Source organism: Ambystoma mexicanum, chromosome 12 (assembly GCF_040938575.1).
Source record: "Ambystoma mexicanum isolate Mex_15411 chromosome 12, UKY_AmexF1_1, whole genome shotgun sequence".
Taxonomy (NCBI): domain Eukaryota; kingdom Metazoa; phylum Chordata; class Amphibia; order Caudata; family Ambystomatidae; genus Ambystoma; species Ambystoma mexicanum.
In genome coordinates, this window is record NC_090936.1 from 765,230,173 (window position 1) to 765,248,213 (window position 18,041).

The 18,041-nt window shown below is 43.2% G+C and overlaps 1 protein-coding gene across 3 annotated transcripts in view; it reads right to left on the bottom strand.

The window, feature by feature from the left end:
- Window positions 1-2,087: 2,087 nt before the first annotated feature.
- EPYC (epiphycan) overlaps window positions 2,088-18,041 on the bottom strand; it is a 199,616-nt gene continuing 183,662 nt past the window's right edge. For all 3 annotated transcript variants that reach the window (XM_069629262.1, XM_069629261.1, XM_069629263.1), the window contains exon 7: window positions 2,088-3,773. In XM_069629262.1, the coding sequence (XP_069485363.1) occupies window positions 3,603-3,773 (171 nt within the window). In that variant the 3' untranslated portion in view covers window positions 2,088-3,602. The remainder of the gene's footprint in view (window positions 3,774-18,041) is intronic.

Genomic DNA, 18,041 nt, shown 5'->3' on the forward strand with positions numbered 1-18,041 from the left:
ACCTGGACAGAATTAATCTCTTGGAAAAGTCCACAGGAAAGAAGGAACTGACTAGTACTGCATGAGTTACCACATTCAGCCAGCACAGTAAAGCCCTGAAAAATTGATTTAAAAAAATTGACCTTTCCTACAACTAAATTTCTCTGCGATAGAAGCACCCTCTCTTTGCATTTAAAAAATGAACACATTTCAAGCAACATCTGGTATTAGCCAACATGTCTAAAGTCATACCCCAGGCCAATTTGAGAACATATGTGGGACTGCCTCCAGTCAGGGGACACTATCCGTGCGGAAGTTGTGTTATATGCAAATTTACTATGATCAAAAGCTACTTTTAACTTAATCACCAAGAGATGTAATTTGACAGTACGTGCAAAAGTACTAATCTTATTTATGTCATGCTGTGTCCCTACAGTAAGATATATGTATATGAAAATAAGGACCAAAACCATTGCTGCACCATTAGTAGAACACTTCAGTACAGTGGGCCACTGTGAAAATGACATCAAATGGTTATTAACAAAGCTAAAGGAAATGACACTAGAGATACTGAAGGGCTTCTTGCTAGGAAGGAACAATTTTGCTTGTATAGACTGTATAGCTATTACTCTGGTGTAAATCAGTTTGAAGAATAGCAACCACTAAGCCTATAAGTTCCCATAACTCTGTACTGCCATTGAGATAGGCTATTATGTGTTCTTTGCCTGCTATACATTCCAAAATATTGGTCTATGGAATTTTTCTTGATTAATTGTTTTTAGATTGTACATGGAGCACAGCAAAGTAAAATCAATATGAGACATAGGAACAAAGACTACAAACTATTGTGTTTATAGTGCACTTTCACCTGTGTCGTGTAGCTGAATACTTGCACCAAATACCACTATAACGCTACATACAGGGATATAGTCAATTATGTCAATTCCACCCCTATTACCACAGCATCTTGGTTAGGTCAAGGGTCTCCAACCTTTGGCTCCCTAGATGTTTTGGACTACAACTTCCATCAGCCCTCGCCAGCACAGTCAATGCTGAGTAGTCATGGCAAAACATTGGGAGAGCTGCAGGTTACAGACCACTGTATTAGGTCAAGCACATATGGCATTTTTGGGGATCGCCTACACTTCCTATTCCTCTTCCCTTGTGTACACACTCCCTATTCCACTTCATATGCACGTCCATGACATTCAACGTGCACACAGTTCTCTCTGAGCCTTCTCACTTCTGACAGCCCAGCAGGCAATCTGAGATTTTTTCTTGCTGGTGTCTGGCAGGTTAAAGTAACACCTAACAGACAATCAAACCTTCATATTTCAAGAAAAAGAGGAAGAACAGATATTGGCATTGTTCCTTACTCTAAGAGGAATAATTAATCAGATCTTAAAGGTGATTAACTCCCACAGTCATGATTCAAAATGTTCTGCTAGGAAGATCTTGCTCATCATCATGTAATAGAACCATTTATAAATAAGTAGCAATTGGTTGCTTGTAACTGATCTGAATGGCAATTTCATTTAGCAGACACTCTATTTAAATGAAGTCTTTTTCCTGTCTATATTAATGCAGTTTTTCACCCACATACTCTAAGTGCAATTAAAACCAGCAGATCAAATTTAATCAAACAAGCAGAGTTCCTATTACCAATCATATACGCTCATTTTGCACACCATAAAAGCAATCGAGGGGATCTATTATACAGGAAATAGTGTTTCTACCTTCCATACATCATCCTATCACATATTTACATTTATGTCACCCTAATATGTAATCAAATTTCATGACCAAAAAATAGGTTTCTGTTTAAGTTGTACTATAACTGACAAAGTGTGAAATAGGTAATTCTCTTCTAATAAACATAGTGTTTCAATCACTATTTGTAACATTTATACTATTTCGAAGATTTATAATGAAGTAGAGGGAACTAAAGGTTTTTCTGTACTGTCAAAAATATATATCAGTAGCAAGTATGGGTTTGTGAGTGGTAACACATGCATACATATGAAAGTGGGTGTCTGTGAGTGTGTGCATCATTAAAAGGTGGAATTCTAAAAGATTATAACACACAGCTGCAAATAAAAAGGCACAGATAAGTATTTTACGTATATTTATTTGTGGTGTGTAATAACGTTCAGCCCTTGATTCAGTGTCATACCATATGGATCAATGGTTTGTGGAAGAATTTTTTTTAATGAACAGATTTGCATATTTCTCAAATACCCAATAATAAAGATTTGAAAGAATAGAGACAACAAAGTCATGCCATATCAGTTGGTCATACACATAGAATACACATTTTCTATGAACATTCTTAATTTGTAACTTTTGTTGTAAATTCAAGGGACTAAAAAGGTCATGATTTACAAGATGTTCACTGTATCATATTATGAGATGTCAGCATCTTGGATTTGCACCTCCCACCCTGTGCCTGATTCATTAAACCTAAAATTGGAATGCATCTGGAGATGACTGGAGTATGTTTGATATGCTCACGTGCAAACGTGATTCACAAAGTCCTGTGCATGGGGACCTTAGAGATATTTCAGGCATCTCTTGATTTGCTCCAGTGCATTTTATTGTGGATCAGTCCCTACATGTCCATACTTTTGTGAAGAGCATACAGATCATTAGTTAGTCATTAGTCAAAATAACATATCAACACAAAATACACTGTGTCTGTATCCTGCAGCCTTGATGACATGGGATTTTAAATATTGTTGGTTATTCTGTTAGTCTCATAAAAGACAATGGCCTCATTATTTGTTTGGCCGTCATTTCAAATTGCTGCCAAACTCATTTAACATCATGCCACTCCCTCCCACCGATTTACTGAAGGATTACAAGCGTGGTAACAATCTCGTTAGTGTGCATTGAAGTTTTGTCCGTTTTATCCTAAGCAGTAATTCCACTGTGATAAATGCAATGATTTTTGGGGGTGAAGTGGAGGGTTTACTGCTTGTTATTTGCTAGGAGATTGGTGGTGTGGTAAAGTGGTTGTAAAGTGGGGGTAAAGTGGAGGTAATAGAATCTCTACCACTATACCACTGCATTTACCTGCAGCGTCAAACTCATAATGAGGCCCAATATACAAGGTCTAACTTGGCACATCCAAATATAGATAACCATGTATATTTTTGAAGATTAGGCAATGTTTAGGTTTCAGAGGTTTAGAGAATCTGCACACTCTATATTTAATCAAAACTATTGGAACTGCGGAATTGTTCTGAAAAGATGAAATAGTGACCTAGAATAAAAGCAAAAAAGAGATAACAATATACACTTTTGAGTAATCAAGTCTTTTGGTGTATTTCTGCTTTAATATAAAGCTTCATAATGTTGAGTATTTAAGCGTTTCTGTGCATTAAATTATTTATTATTGTATAGAAATACATTCAGTAAATCAACAAACCACATCTATCATGACATTTTCTTTAATTATTCAAACAGACACTTCTCATGCCGCTCTTTTAAAAGGATTCATTGAGGCAACAATTACATATAATTAAGCTTTCAAATAAGCAAGTATTATGACATAAGTAGCAGTGATTGGTGTTTATGTTTACAAACATACTTTTTTGTACAGATTTGATGACTGTTTCCCACAGTTAAACAAGTCTACCAATTGGTAAGCGAGGTAGACACATAAAAGCTTGAGGGGTGTTGCTCAAATTGATAGGATTCCCATCCAGTCTGATGTCTTCTAGTGCTCTGCGGGCATATGACACATCGTTTACATTGCAAAAGGTATCTTCATGTAGCTCTTGAATGTTGTTATCCTGCACAATGGAGAAAAAAAAGGAAATTATCAATTTGTGATGTTTATTTGTATGGTTCTAAGAGGGAATTGTATTTGCATTATTTAGATACTTTGTATTATATATACTAGTACGTTTTCTCCACATTTGGACAAAATGTACATTAATATGTAATAAACCACTAACTTTTGAAACAAACAATAGCTATGAAAAAAGAATCCTTATCTTTGATCATCACACCTGTACCTCACATGATTTTGCATAGGTGTTGGTGAAATGTTCCATGTGGGAACCATATTTATTGATTTTGGCAATTGCTAGCTTTCCGCGAAAATGATCAATTCTAATTCCACCATTCTTCTAAAGGCTTAAGCATCAAATGGTTGCAAAATGTATTAAATCTTCCGAATGAGCCAGGCATGGAGAATCTCATGGATGTACCCAACAAAAATCTAATGCAATATTATCAACAGTCCAACGACAAACCCTTTCAGCAATAAAAGATCAAATGTCTTCTGATTGCAAATACCTCATTCAGGATTATTAGAACTTAGAGTTTCAGGATATAACACCGCATAGTCACAGAATGACTTAGAAATAATGTAATCGATAACAATCACTGATCAAACAGTTATTAAAATCATTTAGCTTAGTATCTGGGCTGGCACACCAACAACACAATAATGAAATGATTTTAATAGACCATGTTGAGTCTTGGTTTCTCCCAGTGTTTTAAAGGCTGACTCGTATTTTGGTCCATACACTCAATGCCATTTATTCTCCCATGACTCCTTCAGTTGAGTTTCTGCATGTTGCAATCTTCTGGGCAGACAAAAACGGGTCCTGGGTAAATTATCTATGGTCACTACCCACCATGGAGACCACTTTTGCAGCCCTGAGGGACTGGTGTCTTTCATACCTGAGAAGAATACTGTTCTACCTTTTTCAATGAACAAGGAAAGCTGATTCATCAATCTCTGACCATGAAGGCAGTCTTACTTACAAGACCCTGCACCACCTCTAATACCACTGGTTCTGTTATGTTATGTTATGTTACCCAGCAAATACATAATAACCAAAAAAGCTTGTATTACATTATTTGAGGCCACCTTTTTGAACTCAAAGGTGGGTTAGACAATTCAATGGTGTACATCTCAAAATGATATACCATATCCACTCACTCAGTTGCCAGGCAAGAACATGGTGGACAGAAATCATGTTTATATCTGGAAATTCAGAATGCCCATAGAAAATCAACTGAGCTCTTTCAAGTTTACATACAACTCACAAAATCTTGCATAGGCATATATTATGCTCAATCATCACAAACATTAGCTGATAACTTGTCTCACTTTTCACAAGCCCGCATCATACACATCATACAAAAAATCAACCAACTACTCATCCAAGTCTCCCTATTTAGTTAACATGGAGACTACCACTTTACAGTCTTTCTCAGAATTCACTAACCTTAACTGCAATGAACTCAGAAAAAGTGTTCACAAGATTAAAGTATTTAAAGCACCAGATTCACTGTGCTCAACCCTTCTATTCAAATAAATGATGTCTATGCTCACCATTGGCCTCACCAATCTCAGGAAAGTCATACTGAAGAGTGGGATAACTCCCCACATCAGGAACATGCCTATTGCCATGTACTTAAAACTAACACAATCCAAGGCTCATCGTGATCTGACCTGTCAAACTATAGACCCACCTGCAATTGACTTTTAAGACCAATCTAATTGAATGAATAGTCATTACAAATGCCCATTCCGATGTCCAGATCAACCTCTGCTGCTGGGTATTAAGTGAAAATATCTTTTTCATTTTCCAGAAATTGAAAAAGACCCATCTAGCAAGACTGCTCTGAGCTCAGAGCGGTCTTTCTAAATCTTAACTATTACAGCCTTGGCGCACACGAGTCCCCACAGGGGCTGAAAGGCTTACCGAGACGGGCAGGGGAAGACACATTTCTGGTGTTTGTTAGTGTGCAGTGCGTATGAAAGGGGACAGTGTTTGGAGTTAGGCGGGGCTGGGGAGAAGTGTGTCTGTGTTTGTTTGTGTGTATTTGTATGTGAGGTGGGGGGCTGGGGAAAAGGTGTGTGTCCGAGTGTGGGTATTTGTATGTGCCCCGGGATTGGTGATGGGTAGAGGTTACAGGTGGATTTAGGGTGAAACCCCTGATTACAAAGGGCAGGTGGGGAGAAATTTATGTATTTAGAAAGGCAGCAACAAATCGGCCGAAAAAATTCGGTCTTTGTGTTGTATTGCCTTTAATATTCGAGATTATCACAAAGAACCCTGCTGCTGTGCTCTGAATGTACATGCCTACAATACTATTTAATTAACCAATTGTAACTTTGCTCTTTATGATTCACTTGATCAATCATCTGTGATGCAAATACTTAATGCCACTTAACCACGTCTTTGCACTAACAAGAAAGGGAGTATACATACCTGCATCCCATCACAGAATGTACGCCTTTACCAAATGTCCTTTTTCCCGATTTCTGTTAAACTACTTGGCATCTCCCTTGATTTTGAACATTGTAATTTCTGATCTCACAGTAGCTATTCTGGATATAACTTTTGTAAAAGCAAAGGTTAACAGTAAGCACGGATAGGGCATTTACCAAATTCCAAAGGTGCGATAATTTTATATTACAGAAAATTCAGACTCTATGGATGCATCGTTTTTACATCCAGGCGTGTCCTTAGAGCCACAGCTCAATAGGACATTATTGAGGAATTGTCACAAGAGAATAAAATAACACATGATTGTAAAAAAGGAAATATTTAAGTTGTCAGAGGACCACAAAACCTGACATGCCCTACAAGAGACAAGTGATCACCTAGATCATCTGCCCATACAAATGGCACAGCAAGTGGGTTTATCATGTACAAAGCATCATGGGTACGTGGTGGAACAGTAGGCAAAATGTTAGCAAGTATAATTAAAAAGGGGAATGTCTCCATTCATCGTCTATCAAAGTCACAGAGAAGGGCATATGATAGTGTACAATTATGACATTTCAGAATGTTTTAGATAATATTATGAAGAATTTTTGACTTCCTCTATGTTATGGACATCAGAAAAGTCAGGGTCTTTATTCTCCATTGTCAGCTTGCGATCCAGACGTGACAACAAAGAGTTCTGCCATGCAGACATATAGAGCAATCTGAGGTTGTCCATGGATGATTAAGGGGGAGCTGTAACAAAATGATGTGGTCAGATGAACTCCCTGTGGAATTATTATCACAGATTGGACATTTGGGACCAAGAAGTATGCAAGTATGCCAAGATAAGGTGTATACATGGATGCACCAATCGAAATATAAACAGGATCTTGCTTAAAGAAATAAAAACATGAAGGATTGATTCTTTTACACGTGTCTCTTATGCAGTCTCTACTTTTCTCAGGGCGAGTGGTCAGGATTTCAAGTGTCAGAAGACACCTTTCAAAAGTCCCAGAGGGTTTACCTTACTCATCTCTAATGATATCGACCGCAGGATGTCCTTAGCCCATCTTATGCTTGGTGAGAGCTGTCTTTGGTCCCATACCCAGGACTAAGGCAGTCCTTGATGTCTGCAGAATCCTCATGATTGTCCTGCAGAGGTCATCGTGGTCAGCCATGAGAGAGGCAGAAGGACCAATCTTTACTTGCGTTCCTTCCTGGTTCTGTTCTTCCTAACTCCTCTCTCAACTATCACTAGGCTCCCTTTCCCCCACTGGAACCTCCTCCAACCAGATAGATCTGACTGGATCCTGATCTGGCCCTGTGAAACATCCTACCTCTAGCTGAGGAACTTCCTTTCGGCGCTCCAATGCTCTTTTTGAGACCTTGATAAATCCCTTGTTTTTTTCTGTAGTGCTTTATTTGTGTTACACTTCTTGTTAACCTCTGGCCCGCCTTGTCATTCTCCACTTCTGAAGCACTCTCATCCCCAGTTTCCTCTCTTTCACCTACATCCTCCTCCTGCTGATCCTTCACTGTCCCCTCTTCTACAACCATGGCCTGTTTATCCAGCCTCTTCATTTTCTCTTGATCTTACAGCCGTCTTTGCCTCTAGTCTAACCCACTCCTCAACAAACTTCTACCTCTTGGCTATTGATCTGGCAGGATTGTTATGCTATGTTAAGCTACATTATGCTCTCTCATACGTTTAGGCCTCAGATCCTCTATTGTGCCTTTGCCTGAGGCCTCCCTCTGCACTCACCTCCTCTGACATGCCCAAACTCTACCAGACCCTGTAACAATGTAAAGTGACACGTCGGACCGGGTCTTCCGTTTTCTCTCTACAAGTGTTGCATTAGCACCATAAATGGTAGATATCAGTAGTGTTTCTGTGAATGCTGCTTATCCATATTTCAACACAATGTACCCATCCCATGTACCCCCAAGGCATGGTCACAAGGTCACAAGTCCGATGTTAACAAACAGTGGGCCTCATTATGAGTGTGCCGGTCCAGAAACAATGGTGCTGGTAAGCCTACCGGTACAGTTGTTTCCAGACCGGCACACTACGACTCTGCGGGTGCACGCAGAGTTTCACAGAAGCACTGGCACTGTTATAAACGGTGCCGGGGCTTCTGTGGTCCCCATTCCTGGAACTCCATGGGAATGGGGACTTACAGAATTACCGGCGCCTGACTTTCCAGCCGCCAGGGTTGGAATACCCCAGTGTTACCGGGAAGTCAGGTGCCGGTAATTATTTTTGAGTCTGGTGGCAAGCCGCTGATATCACCGGCAGGCTTACCACCAGACTCGAAATGAAGCCCAGTGTGAAGCTTCATCTGAAATTAATCAGACAAATAGCAGCGCACTCATATGGAGAAAGATCCCTCAATACATTTTTAAAGACAAAATTAATGGACAATTTGTATAGTACATGCAAAGATATAATCCATTTAATTAATGATCTCTGTGTTGAAGAATCAATCACAGGTAATCACTCATTCAAATATTGCAATTTTCCAATGTTCGACATGATGCAAAATAATATTACAAGATAAATCACATAATTCATCAATACATGTAACTAATTAACATAAACAAAACATCTGACAATTCATTGGGTTAAAGAGAACCTCTAAGAATAATCTGAGTCTTGAATTGAGTGTAAGTAGTCCTGTTGAAAGCTTTCCTAACACTACGCGTTTTACTTTCAAGTCAAGGGGCCTCATTATGACTTTGGAGGTAGCCATGGCGCTATTGGAGCCATGGCTGCCTCCAATATCGTGTCCGGGTTCCGTGAATGGGGAATTACTGGGCCATTCCGAGTTTGGAGGGCCCAGGAATTCCTCCTACTGGGAACCCGGGCCCAGACCTTGCCCATTCCCATTTGAGCCCCCATAGGGGCTCAATGGGAATGGGTGTTTGAGCTAACAACGGGCCGATTACGACCGGCCCATTGTTAGCTCCCTGGTCCCCTCGTGGGACCCGCTATGGACGTCTGTTAAGACCACACGTCCATATCGGGTCCCACGAGGGGACCTCGTAATATTGCGGAATGGTGTTAACGGGTCCGCCTCCGTTAGCGGCATCAGTTAACCCATTCCGCAAAACTTACAAAGACTTTTATCACCTACTCTAACATATAATTGCAAATAACAACTGTTTTATTAATGAGGCGAGAAACTAACCTGATGTTCATATGTGGCTTACACTTGATTGATGTCCGGTTACACTGGTAGAAAGTGAAATCTAGGAACCCTGTTTCCTTATTTTCCAAATAGGATTTGAGTTTATAGCACCTGAAGAAGAGTATCAAACTCAAAACACATAGTGTTAGGAAAGCTTTCAATAGGACTAGTTACACTCTGTTCAAGACCATCTTTGAAAGTCTTTCCAAATTGGACTCAGATTATTCTTGGAGGTTTTCTTTAACCCAATGAATTGTCAGATGTTTTGTTTATGTTTGTGCTTCACAAGTCAGATGTTGACAGTTATTGCCAAATGTCTGCAATGTCATGCCAAGTACCACACACCATTGTGAAATTGCTATATTCATTATTTGCTTATAATATGCTATATAACATGTGCTCTTAGGGTGGACCCTTCAGAGCTCCACTTGTCCTTATGTATTTTCCTGCTTATCCGGTGATAATGTATCTGTATGCTGCTGATTTTCTGTCTGATACAAGAAACCTGGTCTATCCATCAGTCTGGTGTCTAGTCTCCTTATTGTTGTATGCTGAGGCTGAGGCCGCGGTGACCCTTGGGAAGGGGCCTGCCTTGGCTACGACACTATCACCTGCACTTCCGAAGTTTTTGTCACAACCTTCCCCTCCAATCTGGGTCTTAGTTCCTTCATTCAGTCTATTAAAGTTACTCCTGCCTTAAACTCCACTCCAGGTTTTAAGTCCTCCCTCCTTCCCTCTGCTCTTGTATGCTCCTGCCATGATACTCCTGGTTTTACTTCCTCACTTGTTTCCACTGTACCTTTTACCACCTTCCACTTCACTCTTGGTTTTACTTAATTTACTTAATTCTCATCACTTTCCTGTCCCCTGCAGATGTTACCTTCTACGCTCTCCTGCTGCTTCCTCACTAGCTCTCATTTGCAGTAGTCTCATGTGTCCAGTCTTCACCAAAGATGTTGCAGCATTTCTTCTCCAGAACTGTTCCCTCTCCAGCCTTCTCCAAACAGGAGCCACCGCACTGGAGTGGACTACCTGGCTTACATAACAACATGCCCCTACCCCTCAGTGGATGGGCTTAAGCTGTGAGCCAAGAGGGTTTGAGGGCTTGGATTGGCTAGCCTCTACCACTCCCTGATGGTTGGAATGAGGCTTAGGGGACTGGAGAAAGTTGTAATAGCCTTGATGGTCATTAGGCTGGACAAGGTTTCTATGTTGAGAATGACCTGTTACACTTGTTGTAGGAAGGCAAGTGTGCTGGGGGCTCTAATGGTATTTGTTTTTACCCCAGGCTCTTCCCCTCCTCGACAGAGTTGCCTATGCTATCCCTCCCGTGGAGTGGTTCATTTCATTTTGTCAATCAATTCTGCGTTTTCCAGTTGGGAGAGAAAGGCTTTGTGGAAGATGATGTCCACCTGATGGTGGTTTGCCTGCACAATTTTAATATCTGTGCACTTTGACAGGTTTTCTAATATCTTCCTGGCCTTAAGTGGCCTGACTGGGTATTTATCCGGGTTTACTCTCTCCCTGGTCCTAATTCCAGTACCTGCGGTTGGTTGGGTTTTGTTTCTGTTCTGGAAGTGCATTTGACAAGTGTAATTTTCACTAAATAGATTGGCTTGCTACTGGGCTCCCTGAATCGCCCTGCTCATGGTCACCAGACAAAGTTCCAGGAAGAGAACCTTGTCACATTATATAATGCTATTGAGGACAATGATTTGCCCTTGCTTAAACATTTGTTCCATCAGATTGTCTTTATGGCTAACACAACAGCCTCTATGATTCAAGCTTGAATTTTGCGGACATCTAAGATATCCTGTGTACAGGGGATGATATAACCCAATGGCTTTGCTAAATGAACGTATTATTTACCTTTCAAGGGCTTTTGTGGTCTGTTTGGATAATGTTATACATGCATGAATTCACAAAGAATAATGTGAATTGATGAGAGGGCACTCTGAAGCTGATAGCATGAGAGAACTACTTACTGTGCTCCAATCACACCATCATTGCTTCCCTCGTTTGCTGTCATATGGATTGATGCCAAGAAAGCTACAGATTAGGCTGGCAGTTTTTATCATACACTTACACCAAAACTCTATTCCATTGTATGAATTTGGAAAAGCTCTGAAACTGGAGAATGGTGTGAATTCAGTTGTGTTTTTCCTATGCAGTGGGACTAGGAAGAAACAACACTTATCCCTTGCTGATGGCATTGGATAAGAACAACATTTTCAGGACAACCAAACTTGTTCTGTATTATCTAAGGTGTATGGTTATGCTGACGGTTGCGTTGTATTCATAGCTAATCTAAAGTTCTCAATCCTGAATGAATTTGTTCTCCTTGTTTGATCAGTTTAAGAAGATATAGTAAGATGTGTGTATTGCATTTTGCATTTTGCAGTGTCATCTTAAAATGCTATCTTATCTTATCTTGCATTTGTATGGTAACTCCTGCCATTGCTTGTGGCATTGAAGTGCTTATGCTTGTCAAAGAGGCAAATGAGTAGTATGATAGAGCATTCGGTAGTGATGGGGATGAGCAAAGTTGGTAGATAGTTGGGATGAAGGTGAGGTGTGGATAAGATGCTCAGGAAGGCTTGAGAAGGAAAAGGTGGATGATCTGCGTGTACACATGGGCACATTTTATTGTGGTACTCAACTGTATTCTATGGGACACAATGAGAAATACTGACAGAAGAGGGGTTTTCTGCGCCAAGCGGTGTTTCTGGAATGTACTCACTACATGGTGATATTTGGCATGTTGAAGCTATGTGCAGGTAAAAAACAGATGAATCCCTTCTTCTTACTTCCCTAGGCCCTCAACAACATTTGGGATGGGTTGTATGGAAGAAATTCGAATTTGCCAAGTTTGCAAATGGTCGCTTAAAAGCAAGCAAAACAAGCTCAGGAATGTCTTTCCTCATTTATGTCATGGTTATGTGAGGAACCTGAGCGTGTCCTCACTTCTTCTCCCCCTTGGCCCTCCTCTCAGGTGGCCAGGGAAAGGCCATCACTTTTGGATCCCGACCCTGGGAGTAGATATGCGAGTGAGGATCACCTGGGTGGAGGTAAATTGGGGATTGGGGAAAGGACGTCTTTTGGTGAGACATGGTACCTCCTTTCCCTTTTCAAAGTGAACCCTCTATTCCCCATGACATTGTAGATTACTATCAGTCTTTCTCCCTTTCTTCCACCCAAAATGTCCCACCGACAGTTCTCCTTAATACTGGGACAAGGAGGAAACAACTGGGAGGTATGCACACTTTCATTCATTCAAATCTCCCTAAACACCACTTTGGTACTGAGACGAGGAAGAGGGCTTTGGAGGAGTTCAGTTGTAATGGCCAGGCATGTCCAGTTAATAGGTTTCACTATGGTCAGGCAGTTAAAGTTAAGAACTCACACCTGCATGCATTTAACAAGTCCCAGGTGAATATGAATTGTGATCGCTCAGTACAAGGGGAGAGACAACCTGGAGAGAAGGACGTGGCTTGGGAGAGCTGTGCAGGCTGAAGAGAAGCAGCTGGAGAGAAGCCGTACCAAGCAGGAGGGAGATAGAGATGCTGGGGCAAAGACTGGCCGTGAGAGAGGCAAAGACCCTGCCATCCTCCCTGCCAGGTGTCCACAGCAGGAGCTGTGGGGCTTTGAAGCCTCCCGACCGCTGCAGGCTTCCACCAGAGCGGGAGGTGCTCTCAGTACCTTCCGCTGGGGAAGAACAGAGCTACCCTCTGCAGAGTTCCAGGACTGCCAGCGCATCTCATGGTGGCTCCTGTAAAAGGAAGGCGAAGCGAAGCAGAGAAGCTTGAAGGAGCTGCCGCACACTACCAGTGAGTGTAAAGAAGGGGACACTCATACTGGGGGACTCCAGGGGCTAGGAACAAGCGTGTATAAGTGCTGAACAAATGAAGAACTCTTATGAATACTATGGAAGTCCAGAGCAAGTATAGTTGAACACTGAACGAGCTGTAAGCTATTACAAGCACATTTTATTTTATTTGAATTTTTAAAGTGCTCACACTGCCCGCAGGCATCAAGGCACTGTTAAAGAAATTGTTTTTTAGTTGCATAATTAATTTAATTTTTGTCTTAGTTGCTTATTTATTAAATACCCAGAGATTTCTAAGCGCGGACCCGGGTATCGAACCTGTGTTCCTTCGTGTCGTCTTGCTTCCAAGGCGAACACGTTGCTACTGAGCTATCCTCCCAGGACATTGGAAAGCTGAAACAAGTAACATTGAGTAACTAAGTGAATGAGAGACATTGAAGTATATTTGAATATTGTGTGATACTAACGTAAGTACCGCAGTGCTTAAAGACCCAGCCAGGCTCCAGCTCGGGCCACAGGATCAGGAAGATGGCCGCCGTAACCACAGAAACAACAAACACTCCATTTGAATTGAAGCGCCAGGATTCGTCACTACACCTCCTCCGCCCCTCCCCTCCTGCCTTAAATTGAGGGGAGGCGAGCTGGGAGGCGAAGCTGCCGAGCGAAGGCCGGGAGGAAAGGCTAGATCCCCTCTCTGCAGCTCAGCTGCGAGGATCAACACAGCTGTGGCCCCAATCAGCTGTTTCCAGCAACATCCGTGCACCGCAGTGCTTAAGACCCAGTCAGGCTCCAGCTCTTGCCATGTGATCAGGAAGATGGCCGCCACCATAACCACAAAAACAACAAACACTCCTTTTGAATCTAAGCACCAGGATTCGTCACTACACCTCCCCTGCCCTTCCCCTCCTGCCTTAAATGGAGGGGAGGCGAGCCGGGAGGTGAAGACGCTGAGGGAAGGCCAGGAGGAAAGGCTAGATCCCCTCTCTGCAGCTTAGCTGCGAGGATCAACACAGCTGTGGCCCCAATCAGTTGTTTCCAGCAACATCCGTGCACCGTAGTGCTTAAAGACCCAGTCAGGCTCCAGTTCGGCCACAAGATCAGGAAGATGGCCGCCGCCGTAACCACAGAAACAACAAACACTCGACTTGAATCGAAGTGCCAGGATTTGTCACTATACCTCCCCCCCCCTCCCCTTCTACCTTAAATGGAGGGGAGGTGAGCCAGAAGGCGAAGCCGCAGAGGGAAGGCTGGGAGGAAAGGTCAGATCCCCTCTCCGCAGCTCTCTGCAGCTCGGAGCTGCGAGTTGCTGCTTTAACATACCCCGTAGAAGATAAGGGTCTCCTAAGTACCCCCTCTGCAATAACCATGAGCGCCAACCTTCTAGCCCTTAGGAACCAAACCCTCTGATCGCACCTTCCTGTTGAACGCCGTGACATTGTTAACCCAACACTAGACTGCAGGAAAGCATGCCTAAGCATGCAGAGTGCTCCTCATCTCAATACCACCTACCCTGCCTTAAAATGGCCATCCCTTCAGCCTGGTGCCCCCCATGCTCACCTGCAGAGTCACTCTCTGTACCTCCGGCCGCCCGCATGGGCCACTGCTATGTATGCAGACAGTCGCGATCGCAACAACACTCAGCACCGTGCTGCTTGCCTCACTGCCTCGGTCAGCATACAGTCCCAGGAGTCACGTGAACGCCGGCAATCTCTTGGAAACATGCTGCATCCAGCTACTTTCGCAGCACCCGGTGCCGTTAAGTCACAGCAGATGGGCGCATGCGCTCAGGACATCAGCCTACCAGGAACAATAACAACGATTGACAATAAAGTCACGTGTCCGCATCTGTTCTCTGCGTTCAGCACGGCACCCGGTGCAAGCCTCCTAACCATGGGTAAGCACCAATTTAATGCTAATCTTACTGCCTTCTATATGCCACCCTCAATAGCCTCCTCATCAGAAATAAGAGCTAATACCACATCACGTCTCAATACCCAGCCACTACTATGTACATATGGTGAAGTTACCAGCCTTGAAGTTATAGTGGGAGCTCACCTGCCAATAACGTCTTGTACTGCTATTAGACCCTCAGCTGTGCCCGTAGCCCATTTGCCTAAACTGCCATGTATTGTGACTAGCCCTGCCGCTGTGCCTGCAGCCCATTTGCCTAAACTGCCATGTATTGTGACTAGCCCTGCCGCTGTGCCTGCAGCCCATTTGCCTAAACTGCCATGTATTGTGACTAGCCCTTCCGTTGTGCCTGCAGCCCATTTTCCTAAACTGCCATGTATTGTGACTAGCCCTGCCGCTGTGCCTGCAGCCCATTTGCCTAAACCGCCATGTATTGTGACTAGCCCTACCGCTGTGCATGCAGCCCATTTGCCTGAACTGCAATGAATTGTGACTAGCCCTACTGCTGTGCCTGCAGCCCATCTACCTATACGGTCATGTGACGCTAGCTTTGCTACCAGGCACCGAGGTGCTCCTGTTGCTCTCCCTTTCTGCCACTCCAGCCCATGAACTCACACACACTGGGCCCCCTCCTACTGCCCCCCACTCTGCCATTTTGGATGTCAAATTGAAATATGCACTTGTTAACTCCATTTCTGTACCAGCACACTCTTTGGATGTTCACGATCTCATCATCAATAACAACCTTGACCCTCTCCTTCTTTGTGAGACCTGGTTAAATGAAACCTCTGGCCCTGCCCTCTCCCTTGCAGTCCCAACTGGCTACACCATATTTAGACAAGACTGGACTGGTCAAAGGGGTGGAGGGGTAGCTGCTATCGCTAAAATCGCCCTCAATATCAGAAGGATACCTGAGGAACTGGTACAGAACGCTGACGGTGTCCAGTTAAAGGGTTGAAAGCAAAAGGGTCGAATGCAAAAGGGTCAAGTACATTCGACCGAAAACCAAATGATCGGAAAAAAAAATTAAATATATATATATCTTTTTTGCTCTATTTTACCTTTAAAAGGGTGTTTTTACCCCAAAAACAGGGGTTTCGGGGGGACCCCCCAAAAAAACAATAAATTAATAAATAAATAAATGTGATCCTTTTTTTCAGTGGAATTGCCTCGACCCTTTTGTCATTCGACACTTTTTTTTCGATCCTTTGACCTATAACCACGCTGACTACCTCTTCCACAAAATCAAGCTCTCTCCTAACTGTACGATTACCCTGCATCTGGTGTACCGCCCACCAGGCCCTTCCACTGATTTTTTGACGCCCTCATCCACCCATTGTCTAACAACCTCAGAAAATCATCCAAAGTCCTTCTCATGCGTGACCTTCATTTAGGGCTTAATGACGCAAAAGATGCCAATGCTGCCACTCTGCTAAAAGCCTTAACCACCTTAGGATTTTCTCAAGCCATCTCTAAGCCAACCCACATCAAAGGTCGCACACTTGATTGGGTATCCGCCCACAACTGTTCCCTCCTCATTTCTGAAATTTCTCCCATCCCTTGGTCTGACCATTTCTGCATTAAGCTTGACATCACGACACCAAAGAGTCAGCTAAGTCTACCATCCCCCTACCAGCTGCATACTCAAAAAGCTCACAGAAGCTCACCAAAGAGGCCTTATCCCCTTTTCTCTTGGTACCGGCCCTTCTGTCCCCCTTCCCTAATGATCCAGAGTTACTGGCAACTGCAGATAATAAGGTCATCTCCCAGGCAGTAAATGCCATTGCCCCGTTCACTCTCAAAAAAGCCAAAAAAGCTAAACACTCCAACTCCTGGTTCACCAAGGAGCTCATGGAATACCGCTCCAGAAAAAGGGCAGCACTTGCTACCTGGAAAAACAACCCCAATGACGCCTCCAAAGCTGCCTTTACGTCTATATCTAAGGATTATAAACTTGCAATCATTCGGGCAAAAGCCGACTCTTTCAATTGCAGGATCGAAAATGCCACATCAGGGACTAAGGGAATCTTTGCCATCTTTAGAAAGTTGGAGACGCCCTCTCCACAGCCTCCTACTATCATGACGGATACAACATGGTGCAACAAAATTCAAGCAGCCATGCTAGACAAACTGGACTCCATGCGCGCCAAAATTCTAGCACACCAAAAAGCGTTGCCCAAACTCTTTCCTAACAGTCCTGACACTCCTGCCCCAGTCTCCACTTCCAATCCGACCACAATGTTTGAATTTACAGACATGATTGAACCAGAAGTCATTGCTCTCCTCAAATCCATCAAGCCCTAAAATTGTAAAGGTGACACCTGCCCGGCTCAGCTCATTAAAGACTCTGCCTCCTCCCTTGCCCCATTTATCTCTGCCTCCATTAACTCCTCCTTCCAGGCCGGCCATGTTCCAAGGAAGCGTGGGTCCGTCCACTCCCAAAGAAACCCTCCCTCGACCCAACAGTCCCACAGAACTTCAGGCCCATTACCACTGTCCCCTTCCTGCTTAAAATCCTGGACAAAGCTGACTACATGCAAGTCCAAAAAATCATTGAAGACAACCACCTTCTTGGTCTTCACCAGTCTTGGTTCCGACCTCGACACGGCACCGAAACAGCATTACTTGACCTAAAAAATCAAATGGATGACCTGAGAGACGCAGGCAAACCCGTGCACCTCCTCCTTTTAGAACTCTCCGCTGCCTTTGATCTGGTGGATCATAAAACCCTCTGCCATCACCTTTCATCTGCAGCCAACTTTTCCCCGAGGGCCTGTGAATGGATAACTTCATTCCTACAGGAAAGAGCGATGAAGGTTTTCTCAGAAACCTCCAATGCCAACCCTAGTCTCATTAAATGTGGTGTCCCACAGGGTTCTTGCATAGCTCCCACCCTCTACAACC